Source organism: Tetrao urogallus (genome assembly GCF_951394365.1).
Source record: "Tetrao urogallus genome assembly, chromosome: 1".
Taxonomy (NCBI): domain Eukaryota; kingdom Metazoa; phylum Chordata; class Aves; order Galliformes; family Phasianidae; genus Tetrao; species Tetrao urogallus.
This window is the reverse complement of record NC_136813.1, coordinates 133505988-133523461: the sequence shown is the minus strand read 5'-3', so window position 1 is coordinate 133523461 and position 17474 is coordinate 133505988. Positions and strand designations below refer to the sequence as shown.

General features: G+C 47.4%; 2 protein-coding genes across 2 annotated transcripts in view; one reads left to right on the top strand and one right to left on the bottom strand.

Moving 5' to 3' along the window:
• Window positions 1-7617, top strand: part of ADIPOR2 (adiponectin receptor 2) — a gene marked incomplete at its 3' end in the record, with an annotated part of 39974 nt that extends 32357 nt beyond the window's left edge. The window contains exons 3-8 of the mRNA XM_079538223.1: window positions 530-649; window positions 2444-2615; window positions 3254-3440; window positions 4456-4643; window positions 5870-6063; window positions 7486-7617. Coding sequence (XP_079394349.1) covers window positions 530-649; window positions 2444-2615; window positions 3254-3440; window positions 4456-4643; window positions 5870-6063; window positions 7486-7617 — 993 coding nt within the window. The remainder of the gene's footprint in view (window positions 1-529; window positions 650-2443; window positions 2616-3253; window positions 3441-4455; window positions 4644-5869; window positions 6064-7485) is intronic.
• A 6199-nt stretch (window positions 7618-13816) lies between these two features.
• Window positions 13817-17474, bottom strand: part of CACNA2D4 (calcium voltage-gated channel auxiliary subunit alpha2delta 4) — a gene marked incomplete at both ends in the record, with an annotated part of 113856 nt that continues 110198 nt past the window's right edge. The window contains 3 exons of the mRNA XM_079550891.1: window positions 13817-13903; window positions 14711-14801; window positions 15179-15304. Of these exons, the coding sequence (XP_079407017.1) occupies window positions 13817-13903; window positions 14711-14801; window positions 15179-15304 (304 nt within the window). The remainder of the gene's footprint in view (window positions 13904-14710; window positions 14802-15178; window positions 15305-17474) is intronic.

Here is a 17474-nt window from a genome sequence, read left to right as displayed (position 1 = left end):
GATTTTTGGAGTGCCTTGAACTTTCAACTGATGACTAAACGACCTTTAAACAGAATAGATATTCAGATTCAAACTAAAAATTGAGCCTTATAACAAGGTAAATAGATTTCTTTCCCTGTATTGCTTTTATTGTTTTAAAATGCCAGATATGTTATAGTGGCATTAAAGCATACATGGTGGCACTGAATCATAAAACAGGTAGTAATTCTTCCCTAGAGGAGAGTAGGCTGCAAGCCTGAGGCTCTGTGTCTGGACTTTAATGAAGCATAGCTTAAAGAGGAGCACTGCTTTCTTCCAAACCTGGTGAAAGCATGTGCAAAATGAATCAGACATGTGAGTTGTTCTCAGATATCTGACAATGTAATAATTTTTTGGCTGGTTGTTTTGAATTTCTTCCTCAGTACAGTACAAGGATAGAAGATTGCTTGTTTGCCAACACCTCAGATAATCACAGTTTTGTATGGAAAACAACAACTCCTTTCTCTGTTCACCTTTTTACAAAACTTTTTTTTTTTTCTCTCCAACCCAGAGTTCTGAGGATAATAACCACAATGATGAGTCACCTCAAGAAGATGAAGGGTTTATGGGTATGTCACCTCTTCTACAAGCCCATCATGCCATGGAGAGAATGGAAGAATTCGTGTGTAAGGTAAGAGCATGTGGAAACTGCCAAAGTGATTTCCTTCTTCAGGAAGTTCCATTGGACAACAAACTATGCCTGTAGGAAGAGGAAGAGCAGGTACATAGCATCCCCTGAATGGGTGTCTCTTGTTATAACTAGGAATGTTACAGCTTCTTGGGATCTCAGTTTGTCATAAATAAAGTTGTGAAATATGGAACAGCAAGGATTATAAAAGACTCAAAAGGTGATCAAGCAACTGAGAAACCTTTTTTGAGAAACACTTGTGTGTACAAAGCAGAATCAAAGCCTTCTGTTTCCAGTTTTTTTTCCTCTTAAGGTACTTTCATTTACAAGGATGTTTTTATTTTTTTTGGGCTTTTTCAGACTCTCAGATATTTTGCTTTCCTGACACCCTTTGCATACATTGTAGAACAAGCTTTGTCCCTGACTCAAATAGAAAACAAGAATGTATTAAAAGTTATCCAACTAAATCCATTGTAGGTTTTGTAATTGCTGACCTTGGCTCGATTTCTGTTATTTATTAAGCCACGGGGTGTAGGCAGTATCGGCCTTGGACCCCTTTTCTTGGGTGAGACGCATGCTGTCCCTCTGTATGTTTGTTCCTGCTGGTTTTATGAACTATTCCTTGTTATTTTTACAGAGGAACTTGAGTTGCTTGTGGGTTTTTTTTTTTCTTTTTTGTGACGCATCTTTTCTACTTTTTAGATGCTTTGAAAGGTGAATTCTGTAAAATCTCATTCCTACCTTGACTTAAACCTTTGTTTCATTGACTAAAATTAATTGGTCTTGCTAAATATATTTAAGCATCTGGTCTTTAACTGGGATGGTTATTCTGATTATAATAATTTTCCTTTTGTGGAGGAGCAAGGAGAATGAATTTTGAAAACTTTTGATGTTGAAACTGAAATAAGAATGTAGCTTTCTAAACTTAGTGTTGCAGGATTCTCCAGTTTCACTCCTGTATTACTAAGCAGACTTCAAATGCAACGAACGCTGCAGAAACAACCCCGGTACATAAAGCACTTCCTTGATACCCCTCTGCTTCAGAAGCAGCACTTCACAAGCTAAACTGAAGACGACCTGTATCTTTCAACACTGGAGAATGCTAAGAACAGCTATATGTATTATTTTTTTTCATTGGGAACCAGCTACAAGAGTAGCTTCTTTAAAGAAGAAATCCAATGGCATTGACAGTCATGAATCTGTTGGCCTAACAAATCTGTCACTTTGTTCTGGGAATGTGGGAGATCTTTTTCCAGTCTGGATAGGGGGTCAAACACTTCTTACTGGACTCTTGCCATTTCATGTTTTCTTGCCTATTGTAGTGCTGATGAGCAGCCTTTTTACTAGATTGCCTCTAAATGCTAGCAGGTGTTATAGTCAGGTTGTCTTGTGGTTGGCAGAAAGGATTTTTATTGGAGAGAAAAAGTTGCCTTCAATTAAATAGGAAAGATCTGTGGAAATCTGCATAAACGGACATGGAAATGAATTAAATGCTCTCCCTAAATTAGCAGTAAAACAAACAAAAAGTACAGTATCTATCTTGTGTAATGAAATATTGAAGCACTCATTTTTCTGGAGAGGCAGCTAAACTTCATAATGATAATGTTTTGAATAGGGAAGAGTGACTCAAGCATTACACTTCAAGAGTGTGTCTTTTCCCCAGAGACATCCCATTAAACCCTTTTCTATTTATTACACCCGTAGGTTAACACTTCCACTAATGAGGGTTTTCTGACATTTGCCATACCCTACTGAAGTCAAGTTTCCTGTACTTAATCAAAACCTTCTAAACTCTAGGTATGGGAGGGCCGATGGAGAGTCATTCCCCATGATGTTCTGCCTGACTGGCTAAAGGACAACGACTACCTGTTGCATGGACACAGACCACCCATGCCTTCCTTCCGGGCTTGTTTCAAGAGTATCTTCAGAATACACACAGAGACTGGTAACATCTGGACACATCTTCTAGGTACGTTCAGTTTGCTCTAATGCTGGTTAGGTTTGTAGCTTTCTTTAGTTGAGATCGTGATAGAAGTTGGTGTGGAGTGATCAGCATAATCATTCCAATAGTGACCTGTTAAATTAGCTTGGTGTCCCTCTCCTGATTTTCTCCCACTGAGGTTGATTGGGATGTCCTTAATTATGACACTCCACTGCATGAACTAATAATTTCCTGATCATTAATAAATTACCACTAAATAGTCATTATTCCCAAGTGTGTAAGTATTAAGATTTTTTTTTTTTTTTTGCCTTGGGAACATGACATTGCAGCTTGTATCAGTGGTTTTCAGCTTGCAAGCTCTTTGAACTATACTCTCTCCTATACAAGATTCTATAATTATATACAAATTTGTTGTTGTTGTTGTCAGGATTCTTGCAAAATGAGTAAAAATACAGAGTCTGTGCAAGTCTGAAATGCTTCAGGCTGAAACAAAAACCTGCTTGGAAAGTGCAACTGAAGTATGGAAGACGTTTATTCTGCACTTGTGCTGCTAGTTACCGTGCAATTCCTCTGCTTATTACATCTGCACATTGAAGCCATGCTCTTTGAAAGAAAAGTTTTTGTTTGCACAAAATTGACACCTTTCTTGCCTTGTGGCTTGTCAGGATGTGTGTTCTTCCTGTGTCTGGGAATCTTCTACATGTTCCGGCCAAACATGTCCTTTGTAGCACCTGTGCAGGAGAAAGTGGTTGTTGGATTGTTCTTCTTGGGAGCTATCCTCTGCCTCTCCTTCTCATGGCTCTTCCACACGGTTTATTGCCACTCAGAAGGTGTTTCCCGGCTCTTCTCCAAGTAAGTGCCTAGAGGGCAGGGTAAGCCAAATAGGAAACAGTTGGGAAAACAGGACTGGAATTCGTGCCTGGCGCCCCAGTGTAGGAGTGGTTCACTGCATGAGTGCTCTGTATATTTTGGAACAGAACTGAGCAGAGATTGATTCACTGCAGCTTCTTCTAATCGTTGTTTGTTTCGCCAGGGGCTTTTGTCTTGTTTTAGGCTTAGAACTGTTTCCTTTTATGTTGTTCAGCAGGTGTGTGAATGCATCTTGCTGCTGCAAGTACTATACCTAGAGCTTAGTGGTAGAACTGTTTTTTGAATGCTACTGTTACTATTTGTCATTTAATTATTCTGGTAACTGAATCTTTACTCTTATGTAAGACAGCTCTGTGTATCAAGTTTGGTTTTGCCGTGCATTCTGCTAAGCATCTCATGTTTCTTAAGATTACTCAACCTGGGATTATGTAATCTGCAAGACCACCTTTAGGGTAACTCAGCAATTAAAATCCCCTACCAAAGAATTAACTCCATCTTCTCTGCTAGGAACACTTTGGCAGGGTGTGGTGAAAAGCAGTGGCTGTGGGAATTCCTTTCTTCATTGGTGTCTAGAAAAACAGCTTGGCTGAAAAATTACGACGCTATTCCCCAGTGGTCACTTAGCTGATGCCTAACTCATACTTGTCAGATTCTAAAGAGTTTGTGTTGGCTGTGCTCTCTCAACACGCTGTGTGCCCTTCTTTGTGTTCATAGCACTTTGTGCTGCTTTTTTCCTTATCCAAAGCTTAAATCTGAGTTTCCTTGAAAAGACCTTGATCTAAAGGCTGCTCAGTATGTTGCTGGTGACTGTCCAGAACTGACCTTGTGTGCTATGAAGATAACACATTACTGTAGGAATGCACTGGTGGAGGAGCTGTGGTCAGAAAGTAAGTTGAAGTAGAGGGGGAAAACTTCAGTGAAAGGTAGTCTGTTGGTCTGCTTGAGAAGCATATTAATGTTTGCATTTCCCACCAAACTGATTTTTGTTTCCTTCTAGGCTGGATTATTCTGGCATTGCACTTCTCATAATGGGCAGCTTTGTACCATGGCTGTACTATTCGTTCTACTGCAACCCTCAGCCTTGCTTCATCTACTTGATTGTGATTTGTGTCCTGGGCATCGCAGCCATAATTGTCTCACAGTGGGACATGTTTGCAACCCCTCAATACCGGGGTGTGAGGGCAGGTAAGACCTGAAATCAATTATTTTGCTTCTTGTCTGCCTTCCTTCCTTCCTGCGTGGCACTTGGAGGAGCTGTCTTGAGGAGGCGTAGAGAGAACTCAATTTTAGAGAAAGCTAATAGCCTTGGACTGTGAACTTGATGGATTTTCTTTCAGCATTGCTTATAGCCAGCTGGATGCACAGATGAGGGCTGGTGTCCTGGAAGTGCATTCGTGAAATGGGCAGTAACACATGCAGTAAGAATGGCAGTACAAAGTATCTCTAGCTGTACCTAGCGACTTTGCTCAAAATGGCTGGCTGCTTGGTGTGTGTCTGTGTGTGCAGCTTTTTGTTTTGTCTCTGTAACACCAGGCTAGCAAATCATTGAATGATTGAATTAAGCTGAGTGATTTGCCTAGATAAAATACTTCTTTAAGGCAAAGAGCCTAGTTGTTCTCCTTCATATATTGAAGGAATGAAAATGAGCTTGGTTTTGTGTTCTGAGGTAGGAAGTAATAGAGACCTGCAGTGGGCAGCTATGGACTACAAACACAGCTGGGGTGAATGTTAGTCCTTCTGTTACTTAACCTGAGCGTGCCATCTACAGTAAATCCAGATTTCCTGGACGAGCTATCGAGGTACCTTCGAGAGTTCAGCCTTCCAAACTTAAAATCTATTGATAGGATGTGATTATTTCCTTCTATCCTCCCCACGTTTTTTTTTTCCTCCAAGATTTCAGTACTTCTGAAATCTGAGTCAACCACCACATTCTCACGTGTGGCAGATGAGCCTCAGATATTACATTTGTTTCCTAGGATTACTTGCAGTGAATATGTTAAATGTCTTTGTTGTTTCTCCTTGTTGCCCCGCTCTTGAGAGACTGTGATACAGCATGACATAATTCATGTAGTCTCAGTGCCCTCTACAGTCCCAGATGTGTAACTGGTGTAATGTCTGCCAACTTTAGCATACAGGATTGTTAAAATGAAAAATTCCACTATCTGCTGGAACATACAATGAAGTAGCTTCTGTTACTTGAAGGAAATTTGTGCCTTATTTAACATCCCTTCCCTTCTCCCCATTAAAGTCTCCCCGTTACAGTTACCCAGCTTCAAGAGTTGTGACCTTTCTGCTGCTCTGGCAAATACTGAGTTTTTGTGCCATTGTTTTTGTATTTTGTTGTTGTTGTTGTCTCCTTTCTCTGCCAGTGTACTCAAACCTGACTCTCCCACATTTTCTTTACCTGCCAGGAGTATTTCTAGGTCTGGGTCTTAGTGGGGTTATTCCCACCCTGCACTTTGTCATCTCTGAGGGGCTCCTGAAAGCAGCCACAATGGGGCAGATAGGCTGGCTGGCACTCATGGCATGCCTGTACATCACTGGTGCTGCACTGTATGCTGCCCGCATCCCGGAGAGATTCTTCCCTGGCAAGTGTGACATCTGGGTGAGTCTACAGAATGACTGGATGAAGAGACCAACATGAAAGCTGGTTTCCCTTAAGGCTGGAGGATGTTGTGTCAGTGGTTTTTCCTGCAAATACTAAACTTCTGAATCAGATCTGTACCTCTTAAAGGGCCAAAGAGCTCTCTGAGCCCAGCTTGCCTTGTGCCTTTCTTGCTGAGTTATCGCAGGTTAGCTGGTCTGCCATATCTGCTGGTGTGCTAATTCACCCCATCATGTGTACTAAGTAGCTTTTAATAGGTAGGTGAGAAACTTTGCAACCCTTTCTTTCATATCTTCAGCATGTCTGCCTTCTTATCTTGTGAAGCCAGTGGAAACACTGGATAGAATTGATACATCTATGAGGGATCCCTAGCCCAGAAGAAGGGAAGGTGGTGGTAGGCAAGTTGGTCGGGTGGAAACTCGGGGTGAGGATCACAAAGGCTTGTGGAGTAGAGATCTGTGGGGAAGATGCAGAGGGAAAAACTGGAGCCAAAGTAGAGATTAGAGGGAGATAGACCTCTGAGAGAGAGGCAGTGTTGCTGTACTTCCATTAGAGAGGTTTAATGCCCCTAAAGAGGATTAGAAGGGGTCAGGCCTGGGTTGTCTGAGTGGCTTTTGCACAGCACCAGTTTGCCAGGTGTAAACATCAGAGGCATAGTATTGTTTAAGTGGCCAAATTAAACTTTGTGATAATGTGAGAGGCTCCAGAAGCATTGGTGTACCACCAGCTCCTTTCCAAGCTTCCCATGGAGCCCACAAATACGCATTTGTAGACTTTTTCATGAGCATCACCCATATTAATATGGCTTCCCAAAACAAGGCCATGCTTTGTCACGTACCCACCTCCTGGTTTTCATTCTGTAGTACTGTAATCAACAGCATCCTGAGTGTTCATTGAGAACATCTGGTTGTTTCAACATTTTAACATAGCGTTTTTACTGCTCTGTTTCTTTGTGACAGAAATTAAATAGCTACGTTCTGAAAATCTACTCAGTAAAACTTATACCTGTAACCAGAGCAGAGACCTTAGCCACTAGCTGCATGAGATAGTTGTGTTCTACCAATAAACCAGCAGTGTGTGTGGTTGAGGACCTAATTCTAAGTATTTTTTAAGACTTTTGCCCTGAACTTTGAAATTCTCCCTGCCTCTTAACAGAGATGATGCTTATTTATGTTGTGTGCTTGTAGATCGATCAGCTGGTTAAGATGACTGTGGAGGACGGGGTGTGGGGTTGCACGTGTAGGGAATTTGCCCTTTGCTAATGGTAGCAGAGGGCTGAGTTTAATACACAACTGAACTTTGCAGCTTGCAGTTTGAGGTACTGCTCCATGTTACCGTGTGCTTCAGCTGAATGTGTGGCTTTTTTGGGGACGGGGTGGCCCTGGAAGTACCCAGCTGAATGCAAACGTTTTGTCTTCACAGTTCCACTCCCATCAGCTGTTCCACGTCTTTGTAGTGGCTGGTGCTTTTGTGCATTTCCATGGGGTTTCCAACCTCCAGGAGTTCCGCTTCACAGTAGGAGGAGGCTGCACAGAAGAGGAGGGGATGCAGTAAGACCAGGCTTCAGTCTGAGATCGTAAGCAACACAGTGCAGCAGGGGTGGCTGAAGCCTACAGGCTAGCAAAATGAATACCTAAGAAGAATCCAAGTTTCAGCTGATGGAGCGTGGAGCTTCACGGGGATTCTGACTAACCGAGATAAATTCTATACCTCAAGCAATGGAATGAATCAATTTGAAGACCAGGAAATTCCGAAACCCTAATTTATTCTTGGGATCTACAGATTGAGCTACAGAGGACCCTTTCCAAATCGGCTTCTGTTCAATGCCATATTTATTTGTAGAAGTGGGGAGGGCTAGCTTAGCAGTTTCCTTTTTTTAAGAAAAAAATAAAAAAAAAAATCGAGGTTAAATTTATATCCTCTTGGAGGGGTTGGGAGTCGATTTTAGACGCTCTTTTGGGAGAAAAACAAATTGTAAATAAGATTTCTAACTTTCTGTTTAAATAAAATTTATATAAATGTTTTAAACAACGGGTGGGGAGGGGGGGAAAGGGTTTTGTAAAGAATGCAACATGCAAGTACCACACACTGTTTCAATTTTGCACAAAAATAAATGATTGCAGAAGGACCAGGTAAAATTCCCAGGAGTGAATCATGTTGGCCGTGCAGGTTTTCCTGATGGTCAGCATGCCCTGGGCAATGCAGGGTCCTGGCCAGGGCTTGGGGCGGGTTCAGTACATGTGCACAGATAGGCTGCAGTCATCAAGCTGACATCCAGCTCACAGTGTTAGCAAGTTCCAGTCGCGTAGCTCGAAAGATAAGCCTGCATCATGCCCAAGTGCATGGGACAGCTGCCTTCCAAGCCTGCCTGGCCTGCGTGGCTTTGGATCTCACAGCGAGCTGTTTGGTTCTCAGCATCTGAATTGGAGCCAGGTGGCATCACTGCACGTGAACTGGCGGAAAGTCTGACCCCATCAGTGCCTGCCTATACACAGGGGCCCCTGCTGAGTTGCCAGTTGAGGGCCTGCGCTGTTTTGTCTGAGTGTGAGTGCATGGTGGTCGTGCACTTGTCAAAAGGTAGTTGAGCATGTGAGGGGAAACAGAGGTGGGGTTAGGGTAGACTGGAAAGAGGAAGTTGTGTGCTCCAGGGCTTGGAGTTAACAGTTACTGCAGGCCTCCAGCATGTTACCTTCTCATGTGTCAGGCTCCATACGCCAAGGGGGGTTGCAGGTTTTTCTTTTTAGGAGGAAAAAATCCACACTTGACCCACTGCAGCTCCATTTTATTTTGTATTTTTTCTTTTTCCTTAGGTCTGCTTCCCATCTGTGCTTTAGTAATGGGACTGCTGGTATTTCTTAAACCTGAAACTAAGAGTTCAGCTGAATTGCTGTGGAGCAGACACAGCTCCTATATAGAGGGAGGCATGTACTCTTCTCTTGCTTAATTGATGTAGCTTGATCTCTGGAGCCCAGGCAGAAGCCAGACTGGAGGAGAATCTTTGGAGTTGTAAGATGAAACCTGAACGCTTTGTTTGTTATGGCACAAGCACTGCTTGGAGTGTTTAGTTGGAAATTCAGAGCAATTACCTCCAACAGATGAGTTCAACAGCTCATAAAATGCTGTAGTTCACAAAGAAGGAAGGTAGAAGGTTGGTTTTGTAGTTTTCTTGGCTTGTTGGGTTTTTTTTTTGGTTTTTTGGCTTCTGCAAGTTTTAATTTTCATCCTTCAAGGGAAAAAAAAATGTGGATTGTGAAGATGTCCCAGCATGCCGAGTGTCACCAAGTGTGTTTTGGGAAGTTGCTTTGTCTGCTGGAGTCAGATGGAAGCAGAGAGCCTTCCTAAAGTTGGCTGGGTAGTGGGGCTTCACCACTGGGCTGGAGTCTTTGTAAAGCCCCGAGTGCAGGGCCAGCTGCAGGAGGAGGTGCTGCTGCAGCCCTCTGTGAGCCTAGGGGGACGTGTTCTCAGTAGGGTCACTATGCTGGATGCCAGTGGGCCCAAAGGAAGCTTATCGTGGGGCTGTGTGGTAGTGAAATGAAACAAAGCAGTATTAAGTGGGTGTACGGGCTCGCAGCACCGGCACCCCGACAAAGAGGTGCCTAGCAGGAAGTAGGCTGGTGGCTGAGGAAAGAATAGAACATATCAGCATCAGACTTATCTGAAGGGTGCTTTGGGATGCCTCTGTACCAGAACCAGCAGGAGTGGCAGTCTCCATCCTGCATCATCCCACGTTCGCTCCTTGAAGGGTGATTGTAACCTGGTCCTACACAGCACAGAACTACTACAGAAACACAGTACTCACCTGCTATTCTTACCCGGTCAGTCTCTCCCTTCAAGAAGTTTGTGTGTTCCGATAAAAGCAACCTAGCTGTGCACTTTTCTGTAGCTCTTGCTGAGAACTCTTCCCAGGTTGGCACCTGAATGCCTTACTCTCAGCAGTCAGAGGCTTGCTTGCTCTGTGTGCAGGTTATTGCCATAGAATAGTTAGGACCTACAGCTTCTTTCCTTCCCCATTAAATAGTGGCCTTGTTCAGTATATTTCTTTTTACAAATTGCTTACTGTTGAAAGCAATGAAGCACATTCTAGGGTTTTGATGGTTGGGGACTCTGGTGATGGTTCCATATAAGATGGGATCTTACTACTTGCTGTATTCTTAACTTCTGCTAATAAAAGAACCAAATGGAATGTTGTCTGTCTGGCTTGGGTCCTTCTGGGCTGGGTGTGACACTCCAGAATCGCGGTGGCTTTCTTCCCAGCCCCCCTCTATCACTCTGTGCCCCTTGAACTGGCAGACAAGGGACTGGAACAAACTGGCCAAGAACCGAACTGGGTGGAGGGAGCGGGGTTGGTGGTTTGGGGCAGCAGTGAGAGGTTGAAGGTGGTGAGAGCTTGTGGGAAGGAAAAGGGGTGGGAAGGACGGGGAGTCAGAAGAAGGGGAGCTGGGCAGGAAGAGGATGGGTGCTGGAGTCCTTGGCTGGTGTGGGTTTTTCAGCTTGGAAGGGCTCTCTAGGAAGGCTGGATTGGAATTACTGGTGTGGAAGAAACGCTTCCTAGCTCTTACCCACGGAGGGGATGGGTGTCTCCTCCTGCTAAGCAGACATGGGCTGGTGGGGTGGGATGGAGTCGCATTAAGCTGGGGAGAGAACAGGGCTGCGGCCGACCAGAGCAGCTCCATGCCTGGAGCAGAGCCTGCTGCTCCTTCATCTCTGCTGCGCAGCTGTCAGCAAACATCTGTGAGCCGCCTCAGTGAGATGCACCTCCTCCTCCCGTGTTGGTTCAGACTCAGTCTGGGCACCTACAGCTGTGCTGTTTATCAGTTCCCATTCTTCAGATACAGCCTTGTAAGAGAGCCAGCGCCAGTAAATAATAACCCATGTCAGCTAGATGGCTCAGAATGGATTTTTTTTTTCTTTTTTCAAATGCAAAGCAAATGCAGGGAGCACAGAGAACTCCAGCATTAGATTACACAAGTTACACTAAAAAGAGCTACCGCATGCAAATGTGAGTTGGGTTTATTGTGTTTTCAGATACTGGAATGATACTTAAAAGCTGCCTGAGCGCTCTGAAGCTTTGCACCCTGCTGCCTCTGCACGTGGCTGGGGCTGTGCTTGGTCCTCCCTCTAAAATCTCTTCGTTCTTTGCCAACGTCACCAAGGTCATGGGTACAGATTGAAGTGCTGCAATCAAGGTGAACCTCTAGGGCCGCTGCCTAACTTTTTAAAAGCAGCTGGAAATAAATCTGGTGTGTGATTAGTACGAAGGAGCTGAGTTTGTTTCGGTTGAAGCTATTAGCAAAGCCGAGTTCCCTCTCTTTTTTTTCTCTCGCCTGCTGTGTGCCATCAAGCACTGAGCCAAACTCTCCTGCTGGTCGGCACTTCTATGTTTGCTTCGAGTGCTCCAGCCTCACTTCTCAAGGCTGATTTCCAGAAATGCTGAGCACCAGCTGATATGCTTTCAGACAGTCCCTTAAAAAAGCAGCTCCTTGGAGAAGATCCCAAGGTGCAAACTGCTATATATGGAGGAAGCATAGCAGCCCTGTGGCAACATTGAGTGTGTCACCATGGTCATCATCGAGCACCATGGCAGCACAGAAAGAGCACACGAAGGAATCCTTTGTCCAGCATCACCTGAGGACCTTGTTCTCCCCCAGGAAGGAGGCCTGGAGTCTGTGAGCTTATCAGGCTATCCTGCGTGCACCTGCAGGGCTGCGCCTGCTCAGCTCAGTTCTGGCACTCCAGAGCCACCTCGGAGAGCTTCACTTCACTGCTCTTTCCTCTGTTAACACTTGTAGTGGAACACCGGAGCTGCTGCTGCCTCTGAGCTCAGAGATGTTTGCAGCAACATTTGAAGTTGATCTCATTTTTTTTTAGCAGCTTCAGCTCTGGCACAGAGCAACTGGGCACGGAGGCTCTTAGCAGCTGGCATAAAAGCTGAGCTGCTCCAGTTGCAAATGAGATGAGAAAATCATATGCCTGGCTGGGTTCCCAGAGCACTGATGTGTTTCCCTAACAGAGGCAAATTACACCCAAACCGGGAGATACCTTCTGTGTTCGTCTGCAGCCGTGCTGAACCTGCACACAACTCTGGAGGTTGGCCTTGTGGTTGGCTGAGGCCGGGCTCTGTTGGATCAAGCCCATCATCCCTGTGAGGTGAGCCCCTGCGGGACAGCTGGGTCTCTGAGTGAGCTCACTCGAACTGCAAGTAGCTGATGTGCTGTTGGGCTGATTTTCCTGTTTTTCTGTGTGTGAAATCAGCCCTGCCTGGCTATACCTGTTGGCCCACAGCAGTGTGACTCAAGCTGGGGTGTCAGCCACACCATCCAGAAGTGGTAGAGGCACTCAGGGAATTTCCTCCTTTTGAATTTTAATTTTAAAAAGCCCAGTGCCTGCACTTTGCTTACAGGGGTGGACAGGACCTTGGAGGATCCTCAGCTGTGAGTTGAGCCAGGTCAGTATGGTGCTGCACAGCTGCCGGTAAGCCTCTGTCCTCAGCTCTCCTTGCTTCTGCCAGCTGGTGTCTGAAGGAGTGGAGAGCTGGACATAATTCCTCCTCCAGTACAGGTCTGTTCATGAGGGTGTGTTTGCTGTGGATTAATGTGCTGGAAATCAGCCAAGTGCATGCGCACACGTCTTCTCCAAGCGGAATGGTGCTGGGGCCATTAATCACTTCTGACAGCAAGGGCAGCCGTGCTGGGGGCAGCAGCTCTGAGCCCTGGGGACTGCCTGAGCTCTGCATCCCGACAGAGCCCCTTTTCCCTCTGCGCTCACTTTACCTTCCTTGGCTGTGCCTGACTCTGATAAGGTCACTGGATGTGCAGGAGGGAAAACGTATCCACCTCCAGAGATTGATCCACTCCCAGTGAATGATCCTCTCCTCTTTACTGCCTCTGGTTTAGCAAACCCAGCCACCACATCCCCCAAAGGACCCGGAGCTATGAGGGGCAGCACCCCCTGACCCTATCACTCCCTGGAGCACACCTGTGGGCATCTGGGCATGCTGTCTCCTTCCTATGGCCTCCACCTGTGCCCGTCCCCATGGGTTCAGCAGGGAGAGGGGTTTCTGTAGGGCCACGATGAGCACCAAACACGACACGATAAAGCTTAAATATCTATTTAAAATATGCCATATATATTCTTTTTAATGAGATGGTATGGAGCAGTTCATACAAAAAGAGATGAAAGATGGATGCTCCCCACCCCTTGTTCATAAAGCTCTGTGAGAAGCAGCCTGTGCCTGCTGGCCAAGCTCAGGCCCAGGGCCCCAGACAGCCACGGGCAGCCTCAGGGCAGCATTGCCCCAAGGGAAGGAGCCTTCCCTTGGTGAGCAACATGCAGCCCCTTCCCGCATGCACACCCACACCTGGAGAGGCATCTGAGCATTGTGCTGGCAGTGCTTGGAGCAGGTTCTCAGCGAGGTGCAGCTGCCTGGCAAAGCCGAGCTGCCTACTGTGGTCTGCCTGCAGGCAGTCAGTGCAATTCAGGGCCAGAGCCATGTCCTGAGCCCAGGGTCCTGGCTGATGACCATCGCAAGACCAGGAGAAGTTGCTTCACTACTCAGGACCCCGATGGCCCTGTACTGGCTCAAAACCCCAGCCTCTCCTACAAGGCAGGGTCTCCCACATGCCCACTCTCCTAAGGCAAGATCAGCCTGGCAGAGCCCTGTGGCTCCCAGGGCACACCGCCATCCCCGGTGTCACCAGGATGTCCCCACAGGGTCGGCAGTTTGTCCCTCGCCGCGTCCCCACTGGGAGCAGTGTCACCGCACAAGCAGCGCTGGGGGCAGGAGGAGCAGCATGGGGGAGACTGAGAGCTCAGAAGCACCACCACAGTCCTGGGCGTTCTCCTGGAGGATCAAAAGAAGGCATTTAGCAGGCCCTGCTGGCACTGGGGGAGGAAAGGGAGCCCATCCCCAGTATGCTCTCTCCCCATGAGGAAGCCTCCTGGGGAGCCACAGCCAGTGGGATACACAAAGCCCACCATCAGGGTAGGAAGGACCTACAGAGGGATCTGGACAGTCTGGATCGCTGGGCTGAGGTCAACTGTATCAGATTCAGCAATGCCAAGTGCCAGCTCCTGCACTTTGGTCACAGCAACCCCATGCAATCCTACAGGCATGGAGCAGAGTGGCTGGAAATCTGCACAGGAGCCTGCTTTGCCAGGGGCATTGGACTACATGATCTCTAGAGGTCCCTTCCAACCGCTACAATTCTGTGATTTTATGATGCTGGTTGACAGCAGCTGAACATGAGCCAGCAATGTGCCCAGGTAACCAAGGCAGCCAGTGGCATTCTGGCTTGTATCAGAAACAGTGCAGCCCGCAGGAGCAGGGAGGCGATCATCCCTCTGCACTCAGCGCTGGTGGGGCTGCACCTCAAGTGCATCCCCATCCCCATCCTAAGGCAAGATCTGCCTGGCAGAGCCCTTTGGCTCCCAGGGCACACCGCCATCCCCCGTGTCACCAGAATGTCCCCACAGGGTCGGCTGAACTGCGTTCAGTTCTGGCCCCTCAGTGCAAGGAGGACATTGAGGCCCTGGAGTGTGCTCAGAGAAGGGCAATGGAGCCGTGAGGGGTCTGGAGCACAAGTGTTATGATGAGGCTGAGGGAGCTGGAGTTGTTCAGTCACACCTCGGGGTATACCCACAGCCATACCTCGGGGTGAAACGCGTGGCACGTGTCTGGTCGCCGCCTCAGCTTCTGGGAGCGCATGCGGTCGCACTTCACCGATGCGTTGTGTGCAGGGCTGTTAAGGACACGGGCAGAGAGACGAGGCGCAATTGCAGCACACAGCAACGGGGTGCAAACCTATGGGTGCTTCTGCATGGCCTTGGTCTGAGCAGGGTAGGTTAGGGAAAGGCAACAGCCTCCCAGCTGCATGTTGCAGGGGTGTGGGCTGGGAGGCCTCCAGGAGCTAGAAGAAGACGAGGAATGCCCAATGGCTGGGAATGGCAGAAATGTATGCAGGAGGCCCAGCAGCAGCGCTGCTCTCTCCACCACACTGTTCCGTTTCCCTGCCTCCTGCTATCCCACAGGCAGGCTGTGCACTCCACACTTTTCCCCATGGGAACTGCCAGGGGAGCAGGTTTTCCACCCTCACCAGCCCTGAGCCCAAAAGCACACAGCAGAAGGATATATTTGACTTCTTTCGCATCCAGCAGGACAGGTGGGAAGATGCTGCAGTCGCAGGTAGCATCTGTCACAAGAAGCAGCAGGTTGCTGCTGGCAATCTGCTGGGCCACAAACATTCTGCGAAGAAAAGAGAGAGATGGAGAAATGGCAGCCAGACCCTGCATGGCACCACCACTGCCTGGTGCAAAGAAACCCAAAGGAAAGCAAGCAGCTCTGGAAAGGGAAGCAGCAGAAGGCGGGGAAGGAGTGAGGAGTACACCTTGCTATGGAGAAGTGCCCAGCCAGCTCAGAAGCACACCTCCACAGGGCGCAAAAGCCAAAATCAGAAGCAAAACCCAAATGACCAAAAACCAACCCCGAGCAGAGCCACTCCTCAGGCACATGGAGGCAGCATGAAACTGGGCAGCGTGGCTCAGAGGAGCACAGCTGGAAGGCCTAGCTTCATCAGGAGGTGGCTGGCACTTAGCCGATCTGTATTTGTGCCCAAACAACAAGAGGGACTGTGTGCTCTGTGGTCCTCAAGGGGCAGAGTTCTGAACATCACATTACTTGAGTGAGCCATGAAGAATCCCAGTAACATCGTGAGTGCTTCATCTTCTTGTAGCTTTGAGTCTGTCTGTCCCTTCCCTTCCCTGAGGGATGAGCAGAAAGGTCCAGGGGTGAGCATGGGCACATGCAAATAAGGATGAGCCCAGATGCAAGTCTTTGCATGACAACACCCACGTGAGGACCTGCAGAAGGGAGTGTAGGCTGTGCAGGAGCTGGAGGGCTGATGTGGGCAGGGCATGCACGTGTGTGTGTGACTGTGCATGAGTGTGCACACACGTGCACGTATCTGGGCAGCTCAGAAATGGCTCTGCACACAGGAGGCTGTGTGTACCTGTGGCTGCATAGTGCCACCTCACCAGCTTGCATCACCTCCCACCCCATGCCTCGTCTGTGCCACTTCTGTTCCTCCTCTTGGCTGAGGCAGAAGGCTTCTGGGTCGGGCTGTGGGCATACAAGTTTGTGAGGATGCCCTGATCGACTCAACTGCTCTGAAGAACCAATTTCCCTGACAGCTCACTGCCCATTGTCTGCTTCTTGCCTTCGGGGAACTTCATATTTGTTTCTAGAGGTGCTGAATGTCACACGCTGCCACTTGCTGAGGCTGTTTCATTCCTTCCTGAGTGATGACTGCTCCAGGAGGTCGGACATGCAGATTTTAACCCTGCCATCACAATGGAGGTGCCCAGAACGAAGCACTGCCCAGCTTCTCCCTGCACTGGGAACCATCTGGAATTTCTAAGAGGCACCGGGAAGGCCTGTGTGTCTGAGCAGGTCATCAGCTAACACTCCACAGAGCCCATGCTGGGGCTCTCATTCCCCTTGAACATCTGCATGAAAGGTGCAGGAGGCACACCCAGCTCCAGGGCTATGAACCCAGCCCGCACCTATAACCATACAGGATCAGAGCAGAGCCTGGCTTGCTGCTGCAGTGCTGAGCATCAGGCAAGGCATGCTGCATCCCCATGGGGCAAGGTGCTGGTCTGTGCCTTACAGAACTCCCCCTACAACCTTTGTCAGCAAATCTATGCTCTGAGCTCAGGCAATGCGTGGCACAGCCTGTTCTTCATCAAGCCGTGCTGACTAGCACAGGCTGTTTTCCTGACCTTTAATTCTTTCCTGCAACTAGTCCAAGACTGAAGCCAGACCAGGTAGGGCTTTGCTTTGCTTTACGAGGGATTCCAGTCAGATCTCTTTGGCCTCTGTGGGTCTGTGCAACAGCACATTAGGAAAAGCCAGGCCAGTGGAAATTCATCCTCTCTTCACCTTTCTACACGTGAGTGCTGAGGGTGCCATGTGACTGCTGAAAATGGCTCTTCTCACAATGCCTTTCTGTTATTTTTGACTGCTCATTCGCTTAAAACGAAAACAGAAATTAAAATGTGTACCCGTGTTTTGCTTTCTTTTGGTTTAACACTTCTTTTTTTCTCCTAATCCCTCCTTTTCTTTTTTTTTTTTTTTTTTGGTAGAAAAACAGAAAAAAGGGAGAATGAAAAGCGGAAAGGAAAGCTGAAAGCATTGCAAAAAGGAAAATTTTAAGGAGAAAACATTTGCCAGAAACGTGAAAAAACAGAGGGTTCCTTTCTGAAATTTGCAGAATGGAAAGAGACCTTTTTTTTTTTTTTTTTTTGAATGCTCTCTCCCTCCTCCTCCTGACACCTCTGCTTATTAACAGATGGCTCTGATTCTTCTCTCTATCAAGAAGTTGCCCAGCGGGGCCATTCCCCTCTCTGGGGATGCG